The sequence below is a fragment of the Chaetodon trifascialis genome, chromosome 10 (genome assembly GCF_039877785.1).
Source record: "Chaetodon trifascialis isolate fChaTrf1 chromosome 10, fChaTrf1.hap1, whole genome shotgun sequence".
NCBI lineage: Eukaryota > Metazoa > Chordata > Actinopteri > Chaetodontiformes > Chaetodontidae > Chaetodon > Chaetodon trifascialis.
The window spans coordinates 25,407,766-25,432,217 of NC_092065.1; the positions used below are offsets into that span (position 1 = coordinate 25,407,766).

General features: G+C 41.3%; 2 protein-coding genes across 2 annotated transcripts in view; one reads left to right on the forward strand and one right to left on the reverse strand.

Moving 5' to 3' along the window:
* The window catches only part of LOC139338153 (DNA topoisomerase I, mitochondrial), a 33,091-nt gene extending 32,171 nt beyond the window's left edge, over positions 1–920 (reverse strand). Inside the window, exon 1 of the mRNA XM_070973100.1 lies at positions 805–920. Coding sequence (XP_070829201.1) covers positions 805–920 — 116 coding nt within the window. The remainder of the gene's footprint in view (positions 1–804) is intronic.
* A 3,646-nt stretch (positions 921–4,566) lies between these two features.
* On the forward strand, positions 4,567–22,586 carry mlycd (malonyl-CoA decarboxylase). The gene is made up of 5 exons (XM_070973101.1): positions 4,567–5,174; positions 9,385–9,497; positions 9,918–10,074; positions 10,492–10,644; positions 19,614–22,586. The coding sequence occupies exons 1-5, from the start codon at positions 4,629–4,631 to the stop codon at positions 20,157–20,159; spliced, it is 1,515 nt and encodes a 504-aa protein (XP_070829202.1). The 5' UTR covers positions 4,567–4,628; the 3' UTR covers positions 20,160–22,586.
* The last annotated feature ends 1,866 nt before the right edge of the window (positions 22,587–24,452 follow it).

Here is a 24,452-nt window from a genome sequence, read left to right on the forward strand (position 1 = left end):
TAAAAAATCTGAAATCACAACTTTGAGCATCGGACGAAAGGCAGTACAACACTCAAAGCAGGAAGCCCGTCCACGCTCGGGAAAATTAGATCCATGAATCTTGTAGCTGATGAGGATAAGCTGATCCTTAATCAGTAATTCAGTCAGTGTGCCATGAAATAACATGAGGCTAGCTGTCACAGAAAGCTGCCTGCTCTACTGCCTGCAGCGCTTACCGTTGTCTATCCATCTCCCTGCTCTCATCAATTACACAAGTCGATGACAAATCACTCCACATTCATTTGTCTGCTCTCATACAGTATGCATGGTAATAAACACATCAGATATCAAGGTAAATTAATTTATTCATATGAAGATGGAGTGCCCACTGTACTGAGTGAAATGAACGCATGCACTCAATGCCACCGGCCGGCTTGACAGCTCAGCCAGTGCTGCACTCTCTCAGTAACACCTTTCAGTCTGTCACACACTGCCATATGGTTCTTACTCATTTATCACCATTGCAAGTATTTTTTTCCAAATTAGTCTCCACATTTCAACATGAAAAGCAATGCTATTTAGAGGATGTGTGCAAAAAAAAAAAAGCTGCTGAACAGATGTTGGATGTGCTGCAATCAGGCCACATGCATATATTAAGGAGCCGCTCTAACTTGGCAATAACGATAGGGGGCCATGCGGATAACTTATTTGATCATGGCACCTGACTTGCTCTTGATGGAATAATGATTAAGTGCTACATAAAGTGTAAGTGTCAGCCGGTAATTTACCCGTCTTGACTCACACGCGCATTCACACACAGCTCACCTGCTCTTGGTCGCATCTCCCCCCGCACCGGCACTCTCACAGTCACTCAGCCTTTTCAGCTTGGTTGCTTTGTGTTTGGCCTTTCCTTCTCCTTTAACCTCCTTCTCTCTTCCCATCTTTCACACGTCCCTCCGTAGAGCACAGTGAATCAGAAATGACTGGAAGCAAATATATTTACTGGAGAACAAAAAAAAGATAAACACAAAAAACGAGCGGCCTGGAGAGCTTTAGCTTTCCCAAGTTAGCCAATTAACTGCTAGCTAGTTAACTTTAGCTAATGTCGGCAGAAAAAAGCAACTTTAACTTCAGCGTTAGTAAATATTTCTTATTCCACGTTGGCTAGTGAAAATGTGACGTTATGTATCACAGACTCGCTCACCACTTGCAATGTCGTCAAATACTCGGCTATATTTAGCGAAAATACAAACTTTTCACGCCGTTGAATGCACGTCATGGACACGGTTGAACGCCGACTTCTCCTGCCGTTGAGCTGGGAGGGCGTGGATTCCATCTCAATTTTGATTGGTTGAAGGAGTACCCAGAGTTGCCAGGTTCGATGGCGTTAATACGTAATTTGTGACCCGTCTGACTGCATGATGTCTTGGGTTGAAAATATACGCGTGGCTTCAAGGTTTCGGTTAGGTGCTGCAGAGATGACTTCTCAGGGACATCACCACTCTGACAAAACCTCACAGGATGAGAAGCAGCATCACTGTTTTTGAATTATTTTAAGGATTGGTGTGCTGATAGGGGCACATCTTTTAAAAGGCTAAACACAATTTGTTATATTTTTATGTAACTCCAATGGATGAGGCATCTTAGTGATCAAAATCTGTATCATTGTTTGTTTCACCTTGCATTGCACCATATTATTGTTTAGTGAGGAAAATGTTTTGTGAACTGATGTATATGTGTGATTTAAAAAAAAAAAAAAAACGCTGCTGGAAGGAGGGAATATTTGACAGGTCATAAATAATGGAGGAAGAAACTGTCACAGTCATCTGAGGTGCCAAGTTGCACCGAACAGGGTCAAGCAAGCAAGTCCCAAGGAACACTTGGCTTCATGACCTCAGTTTGCCTCCTGATTAACCTTGTGACACAAAGTTATTTCACATTTTGCCATTGCTTTGCATTATAGTCATCACATCCTCTCTTTAAGTCCACATATTTGTTCTCACTTTCTCCTCAATTTATACAGAGAAATCGAGTCTTTTTTGTAGTGTCTGGTCATCCTTGCCCGAGGCAAAAATTTATCTCTATCAACTGCACTTCATCCCCGACTCAGAGGAGGAAAATGACAGTATGGATCATAGTTGGATGCTGCGAACACTAGTGTCAAAACCGTGATTTTTTTTTTTTAACAGACAATACTAAGATCATTGTTTTGCTGAAGCTTTTAAATAATTATTACTATTAATTTAGACTGCATTTAATTAGAGACCATATTTTATTCCTATCATAATTTCATTCTTGTTAAATGGAGAATCAACAGTAAGACTATTAAAAAGTTCTTCTTAAACAAAAAAACAAAACAAAACTGGATAGTTAAGTTATTTCTGGTTATTGGAGCCTTATGACCTATTGACTACGAGGAAGCAATAATGGATATTTTAGCATTTACATTATTGATTAATTCAAAAACTTCACCTTCAAAAATGTTAGCATTCAAACATTATGCAGACCCAGTAGATGACAGGATTGAGCTGCCCATAGTTAATATATTACAAGTATTGATATATCAGTCTGTGGGGAGGCAGATCAAACGTCGTCAGGCAGCACAGGACAGATGATTGATGCTTTCACCTCAGATGAAGGATTCCAGTAGAGGAGCTGGAGGATTTGGTGAAGTGGAAAAGGGCAGCAGACAGAAGCAATAATGTACAGCATGTACCCACAGAGGTGGACTGCAGATTGTTGTAAGTGGAGTTTTCTCAGGTTACATTAAAGCAGCATAGAGGTTTAGAAAATGTTTGTTAAAAACCCTTGGTGATGTGAAACACTTAAGTAAGACTCTATTCTCTGTCCAGCCAATAGATTAGGACTGTAAAATGATGCTCTGTGGTCTATGTGACTGTATGTCTGTCAGCCTACAGCTCTTCTCAATCAAATATAACAATAGGAAGGCATTATTGTTGTGTTCCTGTTTTGCTTTAATTTATTTATCTAATGAGTAGAGATAATTAGCAAATACATAAGAAGAAGTCCCATTCAAGTGCAGGTTTCTGTTACTCAAATGTTTGACAATAAACTAGCAAGAATGAGCATGAATGATAGAATTCAACATTTTTCTGAGATACTGTATTTCATACTTATCCAAAACCAAATGAACATGGACTATTGCCAGCAATGTTGAGTATAGGCCTTTCCCATCAAATTATCTATTAATACTAATATTCACTGAACCATATCACAAGTGCTGTCATTTATCTAGTATATTTATGTAGCTGCCATAAACATTTAGGATTTGGGGTCTCAGTATGTTAATTAGAACAGATTCCTTAACCAGAAGAAAATATTCATGACAAGCTGTTAATCTAACAAGAGATCGTTCTTTACTTCATATACACAAAATGCTTTAAAATAAATGGAATTGGTTAAATATGGTAGTTGAAAAAAATGTAACATGACTATAAAGGATTTGGATGATCCTTTGTAACACCATCCAGAAATCTGCTTACAAAAATGTGTTTCAGAGGTTATGATCTGCAGATTATTGAGGACATGGAAGGTAAAAGGAAAGTGTTTGCATTGCAAGATGCCCCTGATCCTGTCAGATGACCTCTTACTGTGCTGGGCAAGAATTCACCAAAATGTGAGCGACATGCACCCACTTGTACCAATCTCACCATAAGCCAAGATGCCTTTGAGCAATCCTGATTAAACACACTGGAGACATCCTGCACTATCTCCTGCACATACACACCAAGTTTTTTTCATATTCAGTGAAAGGAGGACAAATGGTAGTAGTCTGAGTGTGCATTCTTGAAATGCTGCATTTATTTTCTTATTATGTTCTCCTATTGTTTTTATACGACATGATGCTCACAGAAAATGTGCCAGTGTGGTTTTCATATTGTGGTACATTAAATTTGAGCAGTTAAAGTCAAGCAGACCCATTTTTGAGCTACAGATCCTCTCTGGATTCACTTTTATGGGTACCGTATATAACTCATTAGTCAGTCGCTGGATTGAAAACCAAGCTCTACCTACATGCTGTCTGCAGACCTTTAGGTTTTCATATCACAGTGAATTATCCTTTGTTGTTTGTTTAAAGGTTAACACATCGTGGAATAAAAAAAAAAAATCCAAATGACAATGTATTAATTTGTGGCCACATGCAAATAAGAAAATTTGATTTAAAAATAAACTTTCATTCTGCACCCTATTCATTTACTTCACAGTCATCAACAATCAACTTTGTTCTCAGTATGAGGAGAAAATAAAACCATGTATTGAGACAAACACATGAATTTGCTTAATAAACAAACAAAAAAAGAACTGAAACAAAATGTTTGAAGTAGCAGCAGTTAAAACAGATGTTATATCAATAATAATATTTCTGATTTATATAATAAAAATAAAGGACAAACATATTTATGTTCACTTTTGAATTTGGTACAAGTGTGTATGTGTGTGTTTATCTGATAAAGGAAATTTTATTGACCCCCAAGAGTGGTTTGACTTGTCTTTGCCTCAAATCAAACCTCCTCACTTGACGCCGGCACATCCGTACTGTCTCTTTAAGAGACCCAGAACCCGGAAGTGCCTTCCTGTGTGCTCACTGGTCGCGGGTCCCGAACTGACAGCGCAGCTCCCTCCCGGCGATGATATCCCACCCGGTTATTTTGGCTTTCCGCGGTAGTGTGAGGTGCTGGCGACACCGGGCACTACTCAAAGCGACTGTGGGGGGCTCGAACGTCGGCATTTGGCGCTGGTACTCGACCCCAATTCGTGGCGCTGTCACGGGCATGGATGAGATACTGGCGAGGGTCGTTGCACCTTTACCTACATACGAAACGAGAGACAAATCCCCTCCTCCCCCCGAATCAAACAGCTTGGAGTTTATGCAGTTCTACAGCAGCCTCGACAAGGAAGACAAACTGAGTTTCCTGGCGAAGCTGTCTCAAGACTTCGGAGTTGAGCATAAAAGCGTTTCAGAGCTGGCTGTGAAGCTGTTGGACACTCAGCTACGAGACTTGGCGACCATTTTGCAAGTCGAAGACAGGCTGCGGTACAGCTTGACTCCCCGATATAAACAGTTGCTGAATCATATAAGCAGGGTCGAGGGTGGGGTGAAGTTTCTGGTGGATCTCCGAGCCGATGTGCTTGAAATAATCTCATCCAAACCGAGCGAGAGCCCGCACATTAGGGTAAAACACTTGTTTTTTATTTCTACGGGTGCTCGCATGAGTCAAGCGGTGGCGTTCGCATTTAGGCGTATGGCACTTGGCTGAGCTTGAATGTTTGGACTTTAGCTGCATTGCATGTGGTATGTTTGAACAGCATCAGCCGTGCAGCTGCTTACAGGAGGGGCCTCAGCGCTGCACCCCTGGCTTTGCCCCATCACATTGGCTCATATGACGCACAGCTTGAGTGGCAATCAACTTTGCCCCAGTTTCCCCTCCTCACCAGGGTAGAGGAAGCGAATTAGATCTTGTTTCTTCATAGCTTTGGATTTTTTTTTTTTGGAGGACAGTTTTAACAGCTTACTTGGCACAAAACACTGGTCAAGCACAGTTTCAGGCCTTCCTTCATATTTTCTGTTTGTCTTGTCTGCATAGATCAACTTCTCTGGTCAGAGCTGCTTCTTCCTTCTGCTGCTGGAAAGCTGTTGAGTTAAAACAGACCCGATAACAAAGTTTAATTCTGTTCATGAAGGGGCAAGAGCCACCACGCTGCAGCCACAAGGTTAAAGAGCAGAATATAAAACGTAATGTAACGTCAATGTCATGAATAGTTTGAAGTCTAAATGGAAAAAAAAAAAAAAAATGAATTGCAGTGGGATAGAAAAACATCCATCACACAGACATGGCTCCCACAGTCCCCTTATTGTTCCCTTTAGGGCACATTTTTGCCAACATATTTTTCATAAAAGCTACATTTTCTAGTGGCATTTACTTCATTGTTCAGTCTTTCATGTTCAGTCAAATATAATTACAATTTTCAGTGCAGCTCAGCTCAGCAGTGGAGTGTACGAGTCTCAGTGGACACCTTGAAATAAGAGCAGAGCAGTTTCCAGATGGAAAGCTTACTCTCATGTTAATCGCTTGCATTTATTTTATTTGAGTATTCAAATTAACTGAATGGTTTGATTCCATCTGAGACCAAATCAAGCACCTGAGGCTGAAGCGCAAATGTATACAAAATGTGTAATGTACCATAGATGTTCATGCTCACCCAGTCAGTGCAAAGAGAATGATTTTACAGACGAGCATATCCAACTCTCTCCACCTGTGCATCACCTAAACTAAACCACTGTGTACATAAATGTGCAAATAGATATTTTTCCAACCATAATCTATAGGAGTGTATTTATTTCTGTCTGTAGTAGTTTTATTTTGAGCTGCTGATTGATTCTTTTTTGGTCTAAATGTCACAAAAGTCACAGTTTCCTAAAACCCAGTGTTATCACATAAGACCACCAAAACCTCAAGAATTAAAGGTACTATCACATTAGCAAGAGAAAAGCGTCAGTGAGTCAGTTGTTAAAAAAACAAAACAAAAACCAGTTGCCATTATTTTTGAGTTCATCAACTCCTCTATTAATTGTTCCAGTTCAAGTTTCATTGTTTGTACGGGAGGCTGTAGCACATAATAGAAATAAATATGCTCCTCAGTGAGGGCAATCAGTATCCGGCCTGCAGTATTTAGTTACCCACAAGGTGAAACAGGATATGTTATTTTTTTTAAACAATGAATTTTGAAGCTTCACGTAGACCACAGAGCTGTTGGAGTTTGTGTTTGTTATCCGTTAGTCTGGCTGGTATTCCTTATGTTGTTAATTATGTTGAAGTTGGAATCATACTGAGCTGATGTGAAGTGGATTAGGGTTAAACTGATCTGTGCCTTTTCAGAAGCTCGCTGGCTGGAGAATTATTATTTGTGTGTCGCAGGCCACCAGTAGTTCTTCAAGCCTCCATAGTGAATAATAGATGTCGACATAATCCAAAGTACCAAAAGTCACCATTGTGAAAGATTCTTTGTGTTTCCAAACACTAAACCAATCAGGCATTCAGAGGCTTAGTCTGAATCAGATACTGTGTCTGTGCCCACTTTTCTCAAACGTACTAGATGAAATGATGCGTGGAAACTTGTTATGCTGAGATGCGGTGATGAAGATGACAAACCTGCTGTGTGTGCCACCTGAAGCTATAATGGTCCAACTCAAACTGTCCTGCTAAAGATCATTCTGGGCCAGAACAGCTTTCTGTCGTCTTCCTGATGAGAGTTTTTGTGTTTTGTTTGCTTTGAGCTTAACATGATTTTCAAAGAGGCTGACTGCTGTATTGCCAGAGGACTTCTAGCCTCTTCTCTCCTGCTCAGAATCTATTTTTGTCCTGCTGAGAGGTGATTCAGATGCTTTTAATCTCAATAACCAAGGCCCACTGAGACCTTTTGTAGCTTAAAAAGGTCTAAGCTACCTACAGTGTGCTTACTGGTACTGAGTGCGACCACCTTGGTCTTGGGTGTGCAAAGCAATCTTGTTGTTATTGCCAGAATCGATTGCGCTAAAAATAGAAAAGGTCATGGCAGATATGAAGCTTTTGCTATGCTTATATCACGTGCATACCAGGGAACTGGAAAAGATTGCAAAAACAATGAAGCGGATAATCAAAGCACCACGGAAACACGGAGGGAAAGAACGATACAACTTCTAGAACCACTGAAGTAATCAAAGTTTGGATGTCACAACACTGCGATCACGGCAGGTCTCGCAAGAGTATCTCTGAGTTCTATGCTAGCTTAATCTCTCTTGGTTGTTCGATTGATTTTTGACGTTCCTGCTCCCTCCTCCTTCCATTCACCTGTCCACAAACTGAGCGGATAAAAGATGTAAAGGCAAGTCGGAGATGCTATTTCAGCTGGCTTTCTGGGATTTCATAAAGTATCAGTGAGGCCATTTGGCCTTGGATAGACTGACCCTCACAATACAACTGCAGCTCAAGGTATCAGAGGCTGTATTGGCTCCTAACATCGGTGCCTCACTGCATTGATACAGCAGCAGTGTCAAAAAGTGTTGCTTTATTTTCTTTCTAATGGAGTCCAAGATTTTCTTGTGTTGCCTTCACTCCTTCCCTCCACCTCCCTCCTAACCTCAGACCTCTAATGCTAGCTTCTTCCATTTCAAAGGACTCCATCTTCTGCTAGGTCAATGGCATACACATCTCAGTTTGGCCTTCCTTTTGTGTGGGCGAGAATTGGCTACCCAAGGCAGCGGCTGCACTCACATGGCTTGTTGATGCACTGCGTTCTTTCCCACAGAAACGCTAGGCTGGGATTATCAGCCGTCATAGATTATTTCACCTCAGGCAGTTTGTGAAGTTAGAGGAACACAAATACACACATGCACTTACACACACATACATCATCACATAAGCAGTGATGGAAGTTTTGCCTAATTTTTTTTTCCAACTCTCAGGTGCTCGCTGAATAATGCAGGGCCTGATGCATATATGTGGGGAAGAATTTCAAGTTTGGTTAGTTTTGTCTTCCATAGTTGCTGCAGAGAACTTCAGATAGTCCCTTTTGCACTCTATATGAGCGTGTTTGCATTAGCTTTTATCATGACTGACAAGCGAGCATTAATGTAAGCCTGAAGCTTACAAGCTGTATTTATTTGTGTGAGTGTGTTGGTGTGTATGTGTTTGCTGTGTGCGCTTGTTTGTGTGTTTAGAGGAGATTTGCTTTAAATGAAGTCTGACCTTTTCAGGTGGACATGCCTGCTTTGAAATGGCAAGTTGTTTATTGAAGTGCCTCCTATACACCCATTGCAATCTCAAACAAATCACTACTCATAATGTGTAAAACATTAAAGCAGCGCACAGGCACCCGGGGGACCGTGCACCCCACACCATGTGGAAGACACTGGTGTGGAATTGTTTATAGCCCCCAGACAAACTTAAACATCTTCGCTGTCAGTCAATGAAGTAGAGCATGTGAGCTGTAAAAGAGGTGATGAGGTTGTAGAGACAGTGTGTTTGTCCGGCTCTTTAATAGTCATATAAAAGTTGCAGTTTCCGGAGAAAACTTTGATGGTGTTTCTTCTCTATGAGATATAAAGGAAGGACAACAAAATTCTTCCATAGATACAGTAAAAGGACATTCCTTGCAGTGCTTGGATGACTCAATATAGTGGCTACCATGACCTTTTTCTTAACATGTGCATGAAAGAGTTACCTGCATACAAGTTTTTTATTTATATAATATATGGTGCCTGCTCTATTGTGAAATACAAATGCAACTCTCTCTGCTTGTATTTTTCCCAACAGACTAGCTGCCAAGAGAAAGAATGTGGTGAATTTTCAATATTCAGCTGGATGTGGATGTTCGGTCTAAGCTCTCACCTTTTTTCTGTTCCAGGACCTGAATGGCACGTTGAAGAGTTTGCTGTCTGAGTGGTTTTCTGTCGGTCTGCTCCGACTGGAGAGAATCACCTGGCAGTCCCCTTGTGAGATCCTACAGAAGATCAGCCAGTAAGGGCATTTGTGTTTCTCTTTTCTTTCTCTTCCTCTCTCTTTTCATCATTATCTCTTTTCTTGCATACTAATGATGCAGCACATTATGACAAGTTTGCTAAACCTCTCCCCCGAATCGTGATTGTCCAATCACAGCTTTGCGACTCTATCTAGAATTTCAAACAGCACAAATCTAACCTAAGTGTATATTTCAGACACATTAGCATCAAGTATGAAAAAGTCATCCAGAGATGGCACTTAAACCAACTCCCCAAGATAACTGTGGCTTAATTACCTCGCTAGCTACAGCCAGTCAAATCTGCCAGAGATGGTTGTTTCAGGAGCAAAATGAGCTGTAAATGAAAGTCTTTCTTTTATCAACCTCAGTCTGAAGTGATTGATTGAAAACTGAAAGACTGACCGTCAGCCCTCTGCCAGGTATGAGGCAGTGCACCCTGTAAGGAACTGGACTGACCTGAAGCGCAGAGTGGGGCCATATCGCCGTTGCTATGCCTTCACCCATGCCGCAATGCCAGGAGAACCTCTGGTTGTGCTCCACGTGGCTCTCACTGAAGACATCTCTGATAACATTCAGGTTAGAAGCAATAGCTGCTGGCTGTTACAGTCGTTTGTCTCACTTTACCTCACCTTGGAGGATAGTTAAACTTCTGGGATTTACTATTTTGTTCCTCTGCTCTGCTGACAAATGGATTATTGCTGTGTGAAAAACAATAGCGAGACCTTTAAAGTGCATATCCCTGCGGGAGTACCTCCACGGTGCTGACTTCTTTCTCTTGCCGCTTACAGTGAGGAAAAGGTGCTTTTGACAACACTGAAATTTTCCATGGTGTGAAATAGTGCAGCGATATCCACAATTGTGCACCAGCAGCTCTGAAATAGTGTAAGGGACTGCTGTCTCTAGCTAAGAAGAGTGAGAATGGGCTTTTATCTGGGCGAGTAATGCAGAGTTTGTCTTTGTGATTCGACAAAAATGTGTGTTTTCTCCTCTTAGAGTATCGTCCGCGAGTTTGCTACTCTTCACTCCGAGGAGGACGTGAATAAGATAAATGCAGCCATCTTCTACTCCATCTCTTCCACTCAGGGGGGCCTACAAGGGGTGGAGCTGGGCAACTATCTCATCAAGAGGGTGGTCCGAGAACTACGGGTGAGTGTGGGTGGGAAGCGGGATGTCATGTAGTACATAGATCTATGGATGTGGCAGCCATGAAATGAACTTGAAAAAATAAACTTATTTAGGTTTAGTTGGGGTATGTTCACAAGTGGTGGATATAACGGAAAAAAAGAAACAAATTCAGTGAAGTACATTCACAAGCACAATTTTGCCTTGTGTAAATGTACCAGCATATTTAATAACGACAACAATGATTAAAATTCAGCGATGAACATAATGTTGGGAGCTTCTAATAAACCCTCTGAATTGTATATTACCTGGTTGGATATGTGAGGTGAGGCTAAGATTAAGTTTACAGAATGTTTTTAGGAATTGTTTTGTAAATTAAATGAAAATGAAACCAACACCATTGGAAAATACTTATTTGAATGGTTCTATTTGACTTCCTATGAAGACTTAGCTTGAGTAAAGCTGAGGGAAAGTACAAAAGGTCACAAAAGAAGCAGATTACATAAACACTTAACCATAAAATATCCTTTCTTATCAGTGAAGCTTTTAAGCCCTCCCGTCTGATTATAGCTAGATAATAACACCTTATCATGATGCACAGGAAGCAATAAAGGCAAGCATACAGCTGTCCTCCTTCTGCAGAGCTCCTCAGCTCCTTCCCTTTGGCGGAGTTTGCATACAGAAGCCTTCAGGTGTGGCCCAGCTGGCAAAGTGTTATCATTTTTGATTGCTTTTGAAAAGTTTTTGTTTTGTGCCGAATCATAAATCTCCCACTTGTTTTAGCGTTTGCTGTATGCATACACACATAGACAGCAGTCGTCACCAGACAGGCAGAAATGAAATCTCATCCATCTCTCTCAATAAGCGCAGAAGAGCCCTTCACGTCGGGCCACTCCAGCTCGCACTTGTTAATTGATTGGAACATTGAAAGGAACATCAATAGCCACTCTCCAAACAGATGGGAAATAGCTCTTTGTAGTGTATCCTCAAAAAAATCAGGTTTCAGAGCTTTAAACTTCTTCTACTTTCATTATTCATACAATGGGACTGTTGAGTGCTGCAAGCTTTTCACCTATTGGCTTTTTTCAGTGAGCTCAGCAAATATTGTTTTGTGTTTTCTGCTGTAGCATCAGGGCTATTTTTGTCCAAGGTTGGAAAGGAGGTTCTATTAATCTTGATATAGGTTGTTATGTGTTCATTTTTTACTGACTATTTTACCCAAAGAAATTATTGCCATATAACCTAAACACATCTGTTTTGCTGTGTGTTTGCTATTGATATTTATAATGAAATTATTATTTTTTACTCATTCTGTATTTATTTTACTTTCACAATGACAACCTGATGAGAACACATTAAAAATAAATCTAAAAATTACAATACATGCAAAACAACACGACGTAAGATATAGAACACCTACATTCACACCCCTCTAAATCTATCAAATTAGATTAAAGGTGATTAAAAGGGATCAACTTGTCTAGTTTTAAGAGATTTTGGAGGTTGTTGATTTGTGTGGTGCATGGTATTTTCCCAGTCTCAGTATTGATGTGATCCTTGAGGACCAAACAGTCTTGGGACCTTGTGCAGTGCAGACTTGATTTATAGTTCAGAAGACATGAGAGACACTCAGATAGTTAGAAGTGGTTTATAGATAAACAGAGTGCAGTGCCGACTGCCACACAATGTTCTCATATAGTAAGCATCAGTTGCTCTGATGCCACATCCACTTATGAACCTAATGGCAGAATGAAAGACTGCATCTTGAGGTTTTAGAGTGGAGGCAGAAGAACGCATAAAAATAACATCACTAATGTCCATAACAGATAAAAAGCTTGACTGAGCAGTTGGCCTGCATTTTTGAATAGTCAAAGCACTAATACATTTCAAAAGAATCTGATGGCCGTACCGTACCGTACCGTACCGTACCGTATCGTACCGTATCGTATCGTATCGTATCGTATCGTATCGTATCGTATCGTATCGTATCGTATCGTATCGTATTGTACTGTACCGTACCGTATCATACTGTATCGTATCGTTTCAAAGACCTTAGATAAGTTAATAAAAACAGTGACACGTTCCTGCTCATTATCTAATGTACAAGAAACCATTGATGAAAATATTGCCAATTAGCTGGTCATTTAGTTACACATGCTCTGCCCCCTTTCTAACAAGTAATATATCTGCAATTTCTGAACAGAAAGAAGGACTGATCCTTTTCTTAAACTCTTTTTAAACTCAGTTTCTTAAAAGCGGCATGCTTGTCTGCAATGGAATCAAATCTTTTCATAAAAAGTCTAAGGCCGAGTTTGACTCAGGAATTATCATGGAATTCATTCAGACTGAATAGTCTGTAGTCATAGTTCACTTTGGATATAATACTACACTAGTTCATATGGACATTACCCAAGCCCTTGCAGTTTCCTCCACGTTTGAGTGACAAATAATGTATAAAATCAAGTAAAACTCAACATTTTACAAGAAATACAGCTGTGTAAGGCAAAGTGCAAAAGTGTCAGGCCTGCCTTAGGAAAGTCATAGCTAGTTCAAGGCTGAAGTGATTAGTATTTAGCTTTCTTTTAAAATCCTTTCATTGATATCTATAGTAGTGTGTCCATAGCTTTTGGGCAGAATTGACAAAGGCTGCATTCAGCTGTTGCTGGAAACTTCCACTAAACCAGCAGCAGATGTACACAGTGTTCTTGAAGGAAAATAGTGAACATGCATGTTGGCAGTGTAGCATGGTCCTAGCCCATTAAGAGCTTTGTATACAAGGAGGAGGACCATAAAATCAATATTAGATACAGGAATCCTCTTGATTCTGGTTAATAGCTGAGCTGCAGAGTTTTGAATGAGCTGAAGTCTGCAAGTGTTTTTCTTGTGGGGCCAGTAAATATAGTTATGGTACTCGACTCTGCTTGACATATAGGCTTGAATCAGTATTTCAGTATCTTTTTGATTTACAAATAGTTGCTTTTTAGCGATGTTTCTAAGGTGGAAAAAGGTTTCATCACCATTTTGGGCCTTGAATCTTACACCTGAATCTAGTATAACAATTTCTCTCTTGTTTTATGGGTGGGTAGTACGACATCAGTTTACTCCTTGTTTAACTGAGAAAATGATTGGTCGTCCATTTATTTATTGCCAAAAAACAGTAATAGAGTATAGAGCTGCAGCATTATTTCAGTAGAGATGTATGGTTGTGTGTCATCCACGTTTGTGGAAACATACATAGTGCTCTCTAATGATGTTATGAAGTGGCATTATGTTTGGTGAGACCAAGACAAAAAAACTTTCTCCCTTCAATAAATGTTTTAAACTAGTTTAACACACAGTCAAAACACCAACTAGCTTTTCAAGAAGATTGATTAAGGTGTCATCGTTAATCATATCAAACACTGCACTTAGGTTAAGAGGAGGACAAGATTTTAGACGTTAATTTCATCAGAATTTTGTCTGAGGTCACTAATTATTTCATTAAGAGTCATTTCAGGGCTTGTATGCTGTGGTATTTTTCTAAAGCCTGGTTGAAATCCCTCCAGGATATAATTTTCTTCAGGAAAGGAGTTAACTTTCTGCTCAGTCTTTCATCATATCTTACTGATGAAAGGAATTTTGGATATCAGCCAGTTGGTGAAGTTTGATTTCTTTAGTAAAGGTTTTACAATAGCTGTTTTCAAGGCATCTGGGAAGATTCCTATTTTTGGAGATGTATTTGTAATCTTCAGGACATGACAACCATAACCCAATAACCCTGTAGTTTTCATCGCATCCAGAATGTTACATGGTGATGAGTGGCTTCATTTACATTTTCAGTAACTTCAAAGTTGTCCAGTAAGATGGCTAGTTTTGGTGGAAGCAGAGGCATGATGCTACCTGGGCTCGGTGAATGCAGCGATGCAGTCCACTGACCAGAGGGATCATGGACAGGCAGAGCAGCAGGAGCTCCGGGTGTTGAAGCAGGAGCTGATGTACGGAAATCTGTACTTTTTGGAAGCGTTAGATGTAACTTCATGATTTCCTCCATTACAGCCTATACTCAGCAGTGAATGTGACGAAAAGAAGTTAGACCACTCCAAGTCATTGGCATCATCCTGGGAATCATAGAGGGGGGTGGGAGTATCTCTTCTTATCCTTGACCCCTGAGGTCAAGCTGGAACAGCTAGTAGATGAGTGTACTGTGTCAGGGTATTTCACGTTTGCTGGTAGACTGGTGGAATAGGGACACTACAGCAATGCTAGGTTTGTCTGCCGCTGGAGAAAGACCAAGATGAGCTGCTCAATGGAGGCTAACTCGCTGTAGAGATATACCCATGATGGCAGTGAGGGTGTAATCAGCCAGGCGTCGAGACAAGTAAAAGAATAGAAGTGCTAAAACCTCAAAAGCCTCAGCTAGCCTAGCCACTAGGCTAAAACCTAGGCTAGCCAATCCAGTAGCAGCATAAGAATATTTGATTTTACACTATTTTAACTTCACCTTATCACAAAGATTCCACTGTTAGGCAGAATAGCCACTGTTAGAAATGTAACTTTTCTGTGTGACTTTCATACCCCTTTCTGGACCCTTTTATTATCCCGCAATTATTTTTTATGACCCTAGTGGGAATTGAACCCCTGACCCTGAAAGTGTCAGTGCAGTGCTCTGCCCTCGAGGCTCCACAAAACCATAGTACAGTCGTATTCTCCAGAGTCCCTGGTTTTCTGACAGGGCTTTACCTTCTTAAAGGCGAAGAGAGGAGCAGCGCAGCCACAGAGGGACCACTGAGATGATGGATAGATGATAGAGTAGAAAAGAAAAGGTCACAGTCGTGATTTAAGGTGAAGGCAGGAGGTATTGCTTGTCTTTGTTGATTGGACCCTGGAGCACAGTTCTGGCACTGCTCCTCCTTTTCCTCTCTGTCCTTTCCTCTCTGTTCCCTTTTCACCTGCTCTGTCACCTCTGTCCTTATATCCACCACCTTATTTTCTTTGTTAACCCTGCCCACACTCGACATAGGTAGAATCCAGTATGTGTGAAGTGAGATGGCTGAGTTTTGAAGTGACAAGAAAGTGATATCAAGGAGGAAGAAGTGAAAACAATGCTGCAGAGCGAGGCAGCGTGTCCCTCCAGGGGTTGTCTGACACTTCCAGTTTGATCTGCATCCACTCATTCCTATGCCACATCACTGTGTCACTTATCAACCCAGACACCGGTGTGTTGATGTTAGACAGAGGGTGAGTCAGAGACTGGGACTGGTATTAAAGGTGAGAGTGCAGACGACTGAGGAGGAGGAGGATAGAATGAGAGGCAGGGAAGGAGAGAGGGGATCATCCATCTCCATCAGCAGGGCAGCATCATGAAGCAATGTTGTTGATTCGCAATGTCTTCCCTGTCTGAGGAATTGAAGGGCTGAGCAGCAGCCTGACCACCAAGATGAAAATGTTCTTCTGTGTTTTCATACTGAGGTTGAGTAAACACTCATCAAACATCTCACTTATTGCCATTCTTGTGAAACTGGTTCCCTTTTGATTCAGATGCGGATCAAATCTCTGCTGCCACCTGTGTTCTTTCTAAGTTTTCCTTGTTTTCTCATGCCCGTCCCTTCCTTGAGTTTGTTTTTTTGTTTTCCTCTCGTCAAACCAGTTAAGGCAGGTTGAGAAAGAGCTGTCTCTGAATGCATGTAAATGATTCCAAGACTTTATTGTTAGTGGATTAAAACTGAGTTTTTAAACCCTTTCAAACATACCTGCATACCTCAGGTCTTTACTTCCATATTTAACACAGAGTGGGGTGCACATTAGAAGAACATTGCTTCCAAACTTTTCACGCATGAACATCAAACATGAAAACATAGTATGACCTCCTCCTCCTCCTACAACTCCGACTTCATGGAAATCTGCCTCCCCATGCTCGAAACTAAAAACAAGTTTGCACGGATGTCCTCAAACTTCCACACTTCCTCAACTGCAATACATACATTCAGCAAACAAAAATAAATCATTTCTCATACAAAGACTCAGTAAATGTGTTTATTATAGACACAAATAGTCTGTAAGACAAACACAGCCCTTGGTCTTATTTTTTTGAGTTCTCTAATCAGACATAACAGATGGAGATTTGCATCCCACTTACTTAAAGATTCAAAATTTCTGAATTTTATTAGCAGGGAAATTTTCATTCATTCATATGTTCATATATATCAAGAATCCTAATATTCTCTGAGCGCCTGTTGACTCCTGGCTAGTGCTCACATTACCCATGATGAGAGAGGGGAGACACGGCTTGTATTTCCTTCTCTCCCTCTGTGCCTCTGCCTTGCGCTGCCTTGACATCCTTCCCTTTCCCCGTAGCCCAAAGCTTTGTCCTAATCTCCTCTGGGATTTGGTGAACGTGGTAGGACATTCTGGCCTGTCAAAGAGCCATCAACTGATCCCAGCTGCAGTGTTGTGCACCGGTGGCTTGACGATCAGAACAAAGTCTGCCTGCCACCAGAGAAGTGATCAAAACTGCTGTAATCCACACGGTTACAGAGGGGCACAACTCAATAGCTAAATGTCCTTAGAATAAACCTAAAGAACAAAGTAGGAAGAGATAAAAATAGATGAAAGTGCAAAGAGCAACTGCAGCAAGTGGCCATCCTGCTCAACGCCTGCACACCCCAGTGAGGATGAGGAGTCCCAAATTTGCATGTAAATGCATTTCATTCAGCTCCTTCCACTTCTTCCCAAAAGCATGCCTTCCTTCAAGATTAGTCATTTGTAGAAGCTGCTCAAAAGCTGACTTGATGTCTATGACCCTGCCATCCTGGTGGGCCCTGGCACTATTTCATGTTTTCTGCAGACAGTATTGCCTGACTGATATTGGGGGATCCATAATCTGAATTGTCATAATCTGGACTGACCTCAAAATGGTCTTCTACTTCACAAGAATGTGTTCCAGAGCCTCCAGGCCTGTCGACCTTTTGCTTCTGTTGCTCATTTTGTCGAGCTCTGGCAGTGAGCATGCTGTATGTAGCTGCAGAGCGTAATGTCAGTAAGACTACAATACAGAGTCTTCGCCCCTCCCCAAGATTTTCTGAGCAAAAAAAAAAAAAAAGGCTCTCATGAAAGTCATAATAACTTTTCTGCACTTTGCACATGATGCAGGAAGAAAGAGGGGCTTGGGGAATTTGGGTTACATGTTTCCTATAGGAAAGTGTATGTGTGCACGTGTGTGTGTGATTGGGTGAAATATGGTGGGAGGGAGTAGGAAATTCCTTATGTCTCACATTTGCAAAGAAAGAAGTGGCCTAAATTTGACACTTCAGACCCTTTAGCTGCTCTGAATCATCTAAAGGACATCACAGAGCGAATTTAGGCCTGATCTTCCTGCACAATCAGATTATAAGGCAGTAGAGGTCATTATTACAAAAGAGCAGATGATGAAAGCCGTAAGAATATATTGGCATACCTCTCAAGGCCAGATGAATCTGTTCCAGCTCTGATGGATCACTGACAGTATGGGAAAATTTCAGGCTACTGGATTAATACAAACAAAAGAATATTCATGCCTCTCAATGCCAGAGCTAACGTTCAGTCTTCTGGTTCTGTGTTTCAGTGGAGGCCTAATCACATCAGAACTTAAAATCCCAAATGAGGTGCAAAATATATTCTCCCTCAACTACACGCCATTACTAAAAATACAAAAGGGGATTGTAAGAGATGGAATGACGTACTTTTGTCCCTTAATTCAAGCATTACAATGAATATAATGTCAAAATACCAGTCTTTTCCAGATGTTACCAACCTCAGCCCCTGAACTATATAAAACACAGTTTATATGGAGGAACACACCACCCAGGATGAAAATGACAGCACTACAAAGCCCTCTTGACAAAAGTGAAAAATGTCTAATTTTGAATACTTTCACTGGGCGGCTCAAATGGGAGCAGTATGGACATGGCAAGCAGAGAAAACTCACCCAGTTATATGGAAGCAAATTAGACAGACACCTGAAAAGCTGAAGTCGGAATCAATCTTTAAATTCACTCCTGGTTAACACAACAAATCCAATCACTGTTCATACATACTGTTCAATCCATCTTCACCCGAAGCCCTCAGAGATGGTATCACAAAATTACAGTTTACAAAATGTACCACAACTTTTGGGAATCGGTTTTAAGATGGAGCCCTTCAGACTGTTGAGATCTCCCAGTACAGGCTACACTGTGCTCCCTTTTTTAAAATATCTCCAGGTTAGGCACTTAATCATCTCAAATAAGATGGCCATCTACGTTCATTAGAAGAGTTGCCTCTAGATGAATTTCTGCATGACAATCAGGGAGTAAGAGGGTTTAAGAGAAATCATTGGGTGGGAAGCATTCGGAGTGAAATGCAAATGGGAAGAAGACCTTGAGTGTAATTGTGAAGACTGGGATGGGAAGTCCTGTGTATTTGGTCGTCAGTGTTTCTCATTTAACACTAGACATAAAATTACACAATACAGTCAATATATTGAACATCCTATACGCCTGACAGGCTAAGTAGAATTAAGCTTCAATATTCCCAGTTATGCCAAAGATGTAAACTGGAATAGTAATGCTGGAATAACCATCCCCACTGAACTAAGAGTAACCCTGCTGGGCAACACAACTATGATAAGAGTCAATAAAAACAAACTCAGATTTATTAGAATTGACCTTATTCACAGCCAGCAAGTGTGTAGCCGTGCAGTGGAAAGATGAACAAACACCTACATGCAGTACATGGATGCTAATGAATTAGCGTCATCTGCACCAAAGGAAAAGATAATGAAAAAGATAATGAAGTGACATCAATCTGCTCTAGGGCTGTTATGAAACCAATAAAGGTGTAGGGAAAAAAACTAAACAAGGAGTTTTAACAGATAGTCTGACCCCTGAAATTGAGGAATAGAAGGGAGTAAAGGGCCCAGTGAATTAGACAGGGTGTAAAATGGTCCTGGATCTCAAAAGACTGAACTCGACCTCCCCCTCTCTCCTCATGTCTTCCAGAGTGAATTCCCTCACATGGCTCAGTTCTCCAGCCTGTCTCCGATCCCTGGCTTCTCCTCCTGGCTCCAAGGCCTGCTCAGCCAGTACAGGAAGGAAGGCCGGGCCCCTGACCTCCTCTCTGAGCAGGAGTGGAAGGAGGTGGAACAGGCCACTGGCTCAGCCCCAGGGACCCCACCCACCGAGGCCCTCCGCAAGATGATCGGCACCAGTGAGTGGATGCACTCTGAGCGGCTGTGCCGTGTGCTGGAGCCTGCCCTGATGCGTCTCTGTGCGTGGTACCTCTACGGGGAGAAGAGGCGGGGCTATGCTCTCAACCCAGTGGCCAACTTCCACCTGCAAAACGGCGCCACCATGTGGCGTCTCAACTGGCACGCCGACACCAGCCCGAGGGGTGTGGCGAACTCCTGCGGCATCATGGTGAACTATCGCTACTTCCTGAACGAAACATCCAAAAACAGCGTTCTTTACCTGCAGAATAAAGTCATCCCGGCTTCAGAGCAGGTGCTCGGACTGGTGTCCCAGTTTCAGAAGAACAGCAAACTGTGAGAACGAGACAAGGACTCACTCATGAATGTATAGGTGGCACTTGATACCATCAGTATTTTGACTGACAAACCTGAATCCGTATAATTTGTTTTCAGTTGACATGTGTGATCAAACATCCAAAGAGAAAAAAATTCACAAGCACCACTTGAATGCACGTGAGCTGATTTTATTTTTGAAGTGAAATTAAAACATTTTATCACACGATGTGTCTAATCCCATTCTGTACGTCGTGTATAGCTCAGGCTTGTTGCCTCATTGGGTTTGTGGTCAGAGCTGTGTGATACTGTGCTAGTGCTGCCCAGGCTGAGGGACTGGAGCTAATGAAGCACGAGGCATCTGTCAATGCTGCACCGTGTTCCTGGAGTGTATTTAATGGTGAAGCAGGAGCAAGGCGGGAGTGCAGCTACAACAATAAATGATGTTTAGATTCTTTTATTTGGCTGAGCTGTCTCATTGCAGACATGTTGACGAATGGGAGAGTACTGGATGCTGTCTTTTCTCTCTCCCTCTCTCAGGTTGGGTTTCTATATACCAGCTGTCACACAGATTTTCCCTACTAAACCTCAGCACAGAAAGGCAGAAATCACAGTTGGGAAATATTAGTTCATATTAAAAACTAAACAAAACTGGAATTAGTTTTGCTGTCTATCATGACTACTCATATTTTACAGTGGACTGTGCTCACTGGGCTGAGCTCTCCTCGTGGCTCCATTCAGTGGATTTTATTGTATTTTTTGGGGATAATTTTGCCTTCACACACACACACACACACACACACACACACACACACACACACACACAAACCACCAAACCCTCCAGAGAGCCATCACTGATGTTCTAACTGCTCTGTACAGGTGCCAAGCAGGGCTCATATCAGCCCACACCCCATTGTTGTGAAATAATATATCACAGCAAGTTGACTGTGAAATTACATTTTAGCTCTCCGAGGAGCCAAACTTTCTTTTGTTTTTTTCATGTTCTCTGTCCCTCCCCCACACCTTTTTCCTCTCGCTGTGCCACTCTGTGTCCTAGAAACTAATGGAGTGAGAAATAAAGTTAAAGTAAATGACTAGATTGATGGTGTTCAGTTGTGAAGATAGGGGGAGGAGGATAAAAAGTACAGTTGTTTAAAGGATGCCCTTGACAGACAGTATGAGCGTCTCCACAGGTATGGGAGACAATCTGTGCACAGATGTGTGTGGGAGACGGAAAAGAGTGACACTGTCACAACATCACACAATAGAGGATGATGCATGCTGTGGTATGGGTTGCCATGGAGACAACAATGACCTTTTCCACACTTGCTGCTGCTGGCAGCTCGAGCTTGCTTTGAGTCAACTTTGCCCAGGAATGACCAATGGCAGAGACCACAAAGAGGTGTGAGTCCACCAGCTAATTTTAGAAGTGTGTTGTATAGTGAGAATAATGACTTTAGCCATAGCGCTTAGAGGACAAATGGCTCACACAGCAAACAGTTACAGTGCTGAAATCTCATTTATGGACACATCGGGTCCCGCTAAATGAAATGATACACACCTCCTCAGCAGATGAGTCAAATCCTGCTGTAGCTCTGCTAACGGTAAAGCACGTCATGTCTTAAATGCAGTTTAAAAATGGTTTTCAAATGAATGGAATCTAAACATGTAAGTACTTAAGATATAATAACAAAGTCAACATGTCATTTATTAAACATCTGTGATCTAATAACAGTTAAGTTGGACAGCTATTTTAGAGCTTTTTGTAGACAAATGTAGCAACAACTACTCAGATCACTGAGACTTTTCGACATCGGTGTAGACCAGTCTTCATTTGTATCTAATCAGATTGCAGTTTTGTCACATTTTCAGCCCCAGCATGTTGATAATGGATTCAAAGCCAAGTTCAATATTGTTCTACTCTGTTGCCTGACACGTCTCTGATCCAATACTTTCCAAAAAGCAGCAGAAGACCTGATTAAAATTGATTAGAAACTGTCTGCTGTGGAAATTCATGCCTCATCTAAAAATAATTCAGACAATCCTTCTTTCTTTTTTTTGAAGATGGCAAATGCATGTGTGCGTGGCAGCGGTGTATTCCATTTCTTGTCCCTCATTCAGAGATAATTGCCTTACAAATGAAACTAATCCATTTTTTACAGTTCACTGTGGCCAGAAGAGTCAGAGAGTGACGGCAGAGTGGTGGCTGTGGCATTTTCATGTATTGAGAGTCTGAGATATAAACACCTTTTGTCTTCATCTGCATGGCAAGTTCAAAAGGACAACAACTGAAATAAGTGCTGGATTGTATCACCGATGAATATGTCATATTTAATAATATATTGTCAATAAACCAAAAGCAAACAAACAAACAAAGGAAGTTTACATTCATGTCGGTCCAGACTGATAATATATGATTTTGAAGGAATTTAATAAACAGTGTTGTTTTGTGAAATGGAAGTTGTAACTCTATTGACATGCATGATTCGAGCTAATAATGTCCAGTGAGAGACATGCTGTCTTCACTTACACACTATGTTTACAGAGGAGCAGAGAGGACTGATGGAGAGCTTCATCACATGGTGCAACAACAATCACCTGAAGCTCCATATCAGCAGAACCAATGAGCCTGTGGTGGACTACAATGCTTCAATATGGATGCTGCTGCAAAGCAGCTACAAACTGTAAAATGCCTTCAAGCCGGCGGCACAGACGATCTTTACAATCCCAACAGTCGTTGAGGTTAGAGTGGACCTTTACCTTCTGCATATGAATTGTCATTACATCACATAATCATATTATTCGAGACATTTGCGTGAAATTGTGACATAATTAGCTTATGGATTCTTGACGTCTGGCCAAAAACATGTTTATAAGGTCACAGCAACCCTGACCTCTGACCACCAAAGTCTAATCAGTATTGAAATTCCCTCCTGGTATTCCTGACATGTTGTCTTTAGGAGAGTGTGATGTACGTGAGGTCACAGTGACCTTTGCCCTTGACCACTAAAATGTGACCCGTTCTTCCTTGAGTTCAAGTGAATGTGAAAGTGTGACTTCAAAACGTTGCAAAACCACTGAAACAATATGGGCATGAGTTCTGACCGTGAAGGGTTGCACTAGATTTCTAATGTCACAACTATTCATCAGATGGGTCCAAAAATGCTTCCACAGTCTAGAGATGTCTGTCTCCCAAATGAAATTCTTCAGTATCATCAAGTACTGTTAAATACTTGTGACTAAATAAGAAACATTGTTTTTTAAAAACACCCCAGAGTATTATTTCTGAAGCATTTAACACTCATACATGCTAATCTCCTTCATTGCTACATGAATGTGATTGAATCAGATCTGATTAGCAGTAACCAAACAACCCACCACCTGTCGTCAGAGTTTGATTCAGATGTTGGCAAATTCTAACTGATGAACAACAGTGTGAGACATCACCTTTTCCAACCGGGCCCACCTGCCGGCTTCAAACCAGAAAGAAAAGCATGGCACACAAATCTCTTACATAAACTTCTTTTCGCTATGTTTTTTTTTTTTTTTTTAAGAAAGGTTAAAAATACAGGAAAATGGGAAAATACTGAAACAACAGTGGGAGACAGCAGTGTCTGTCTTGTCTATAATGGTCACGTTGTTTGTATGCCGTCTCGGTTCTGACACGCAGCTTGACATTGCTTGACAACAGCGTGACAACGGTGTCAGTCCCACCTATGGTGCTAATTGGCTAATCGTTAGTCCCCATGGCGCTCATTAGATCATCTGCTTTTTCAGATGAGAAACCACTGTTTCATGTCATGATGCCAATCCGTCAACTCGCTGGAGTGGGTGGATTTAAAGTCCTGGAACCAGGCAATTAGCTATACTGCATAACCTACTTTTCAGTAAAGTCAGTAAAGTGTATCTGGTGTGGCGTTAAAATCAAAGAGTCCTTTATTTGCCTGAAAAAAGTCCATCAACTTTCTGGGGTTTTTTGAGGATGTATCCTAAATTTGACAATGTGTGGTGTTTTCTTGACATTTTGAAAAAAATTTGCAGACTTTTGCACATATATTCTAAATGTCATTGCTTTGTCTATTCACAGTTGTATTTGCAAGTAAATGGTGAAGTGTGGAAAGTGGAATTTTCAGTTAAACCTGAGAGGAGGAGAAGACCTTCCCAAAGGCTGGCGTTACTGCCAGGCGATGTCGGGGTTTGGCTGTATTGCTTCCCAAATACCTCCTGTTTCCTATGTCCCCTTGTGTCCTCTGTGTGTGTCTCTCTCTCTCTCATGTGTGGCTGTGTATTACTCATGTTGTGGGGACATAAATTTGTT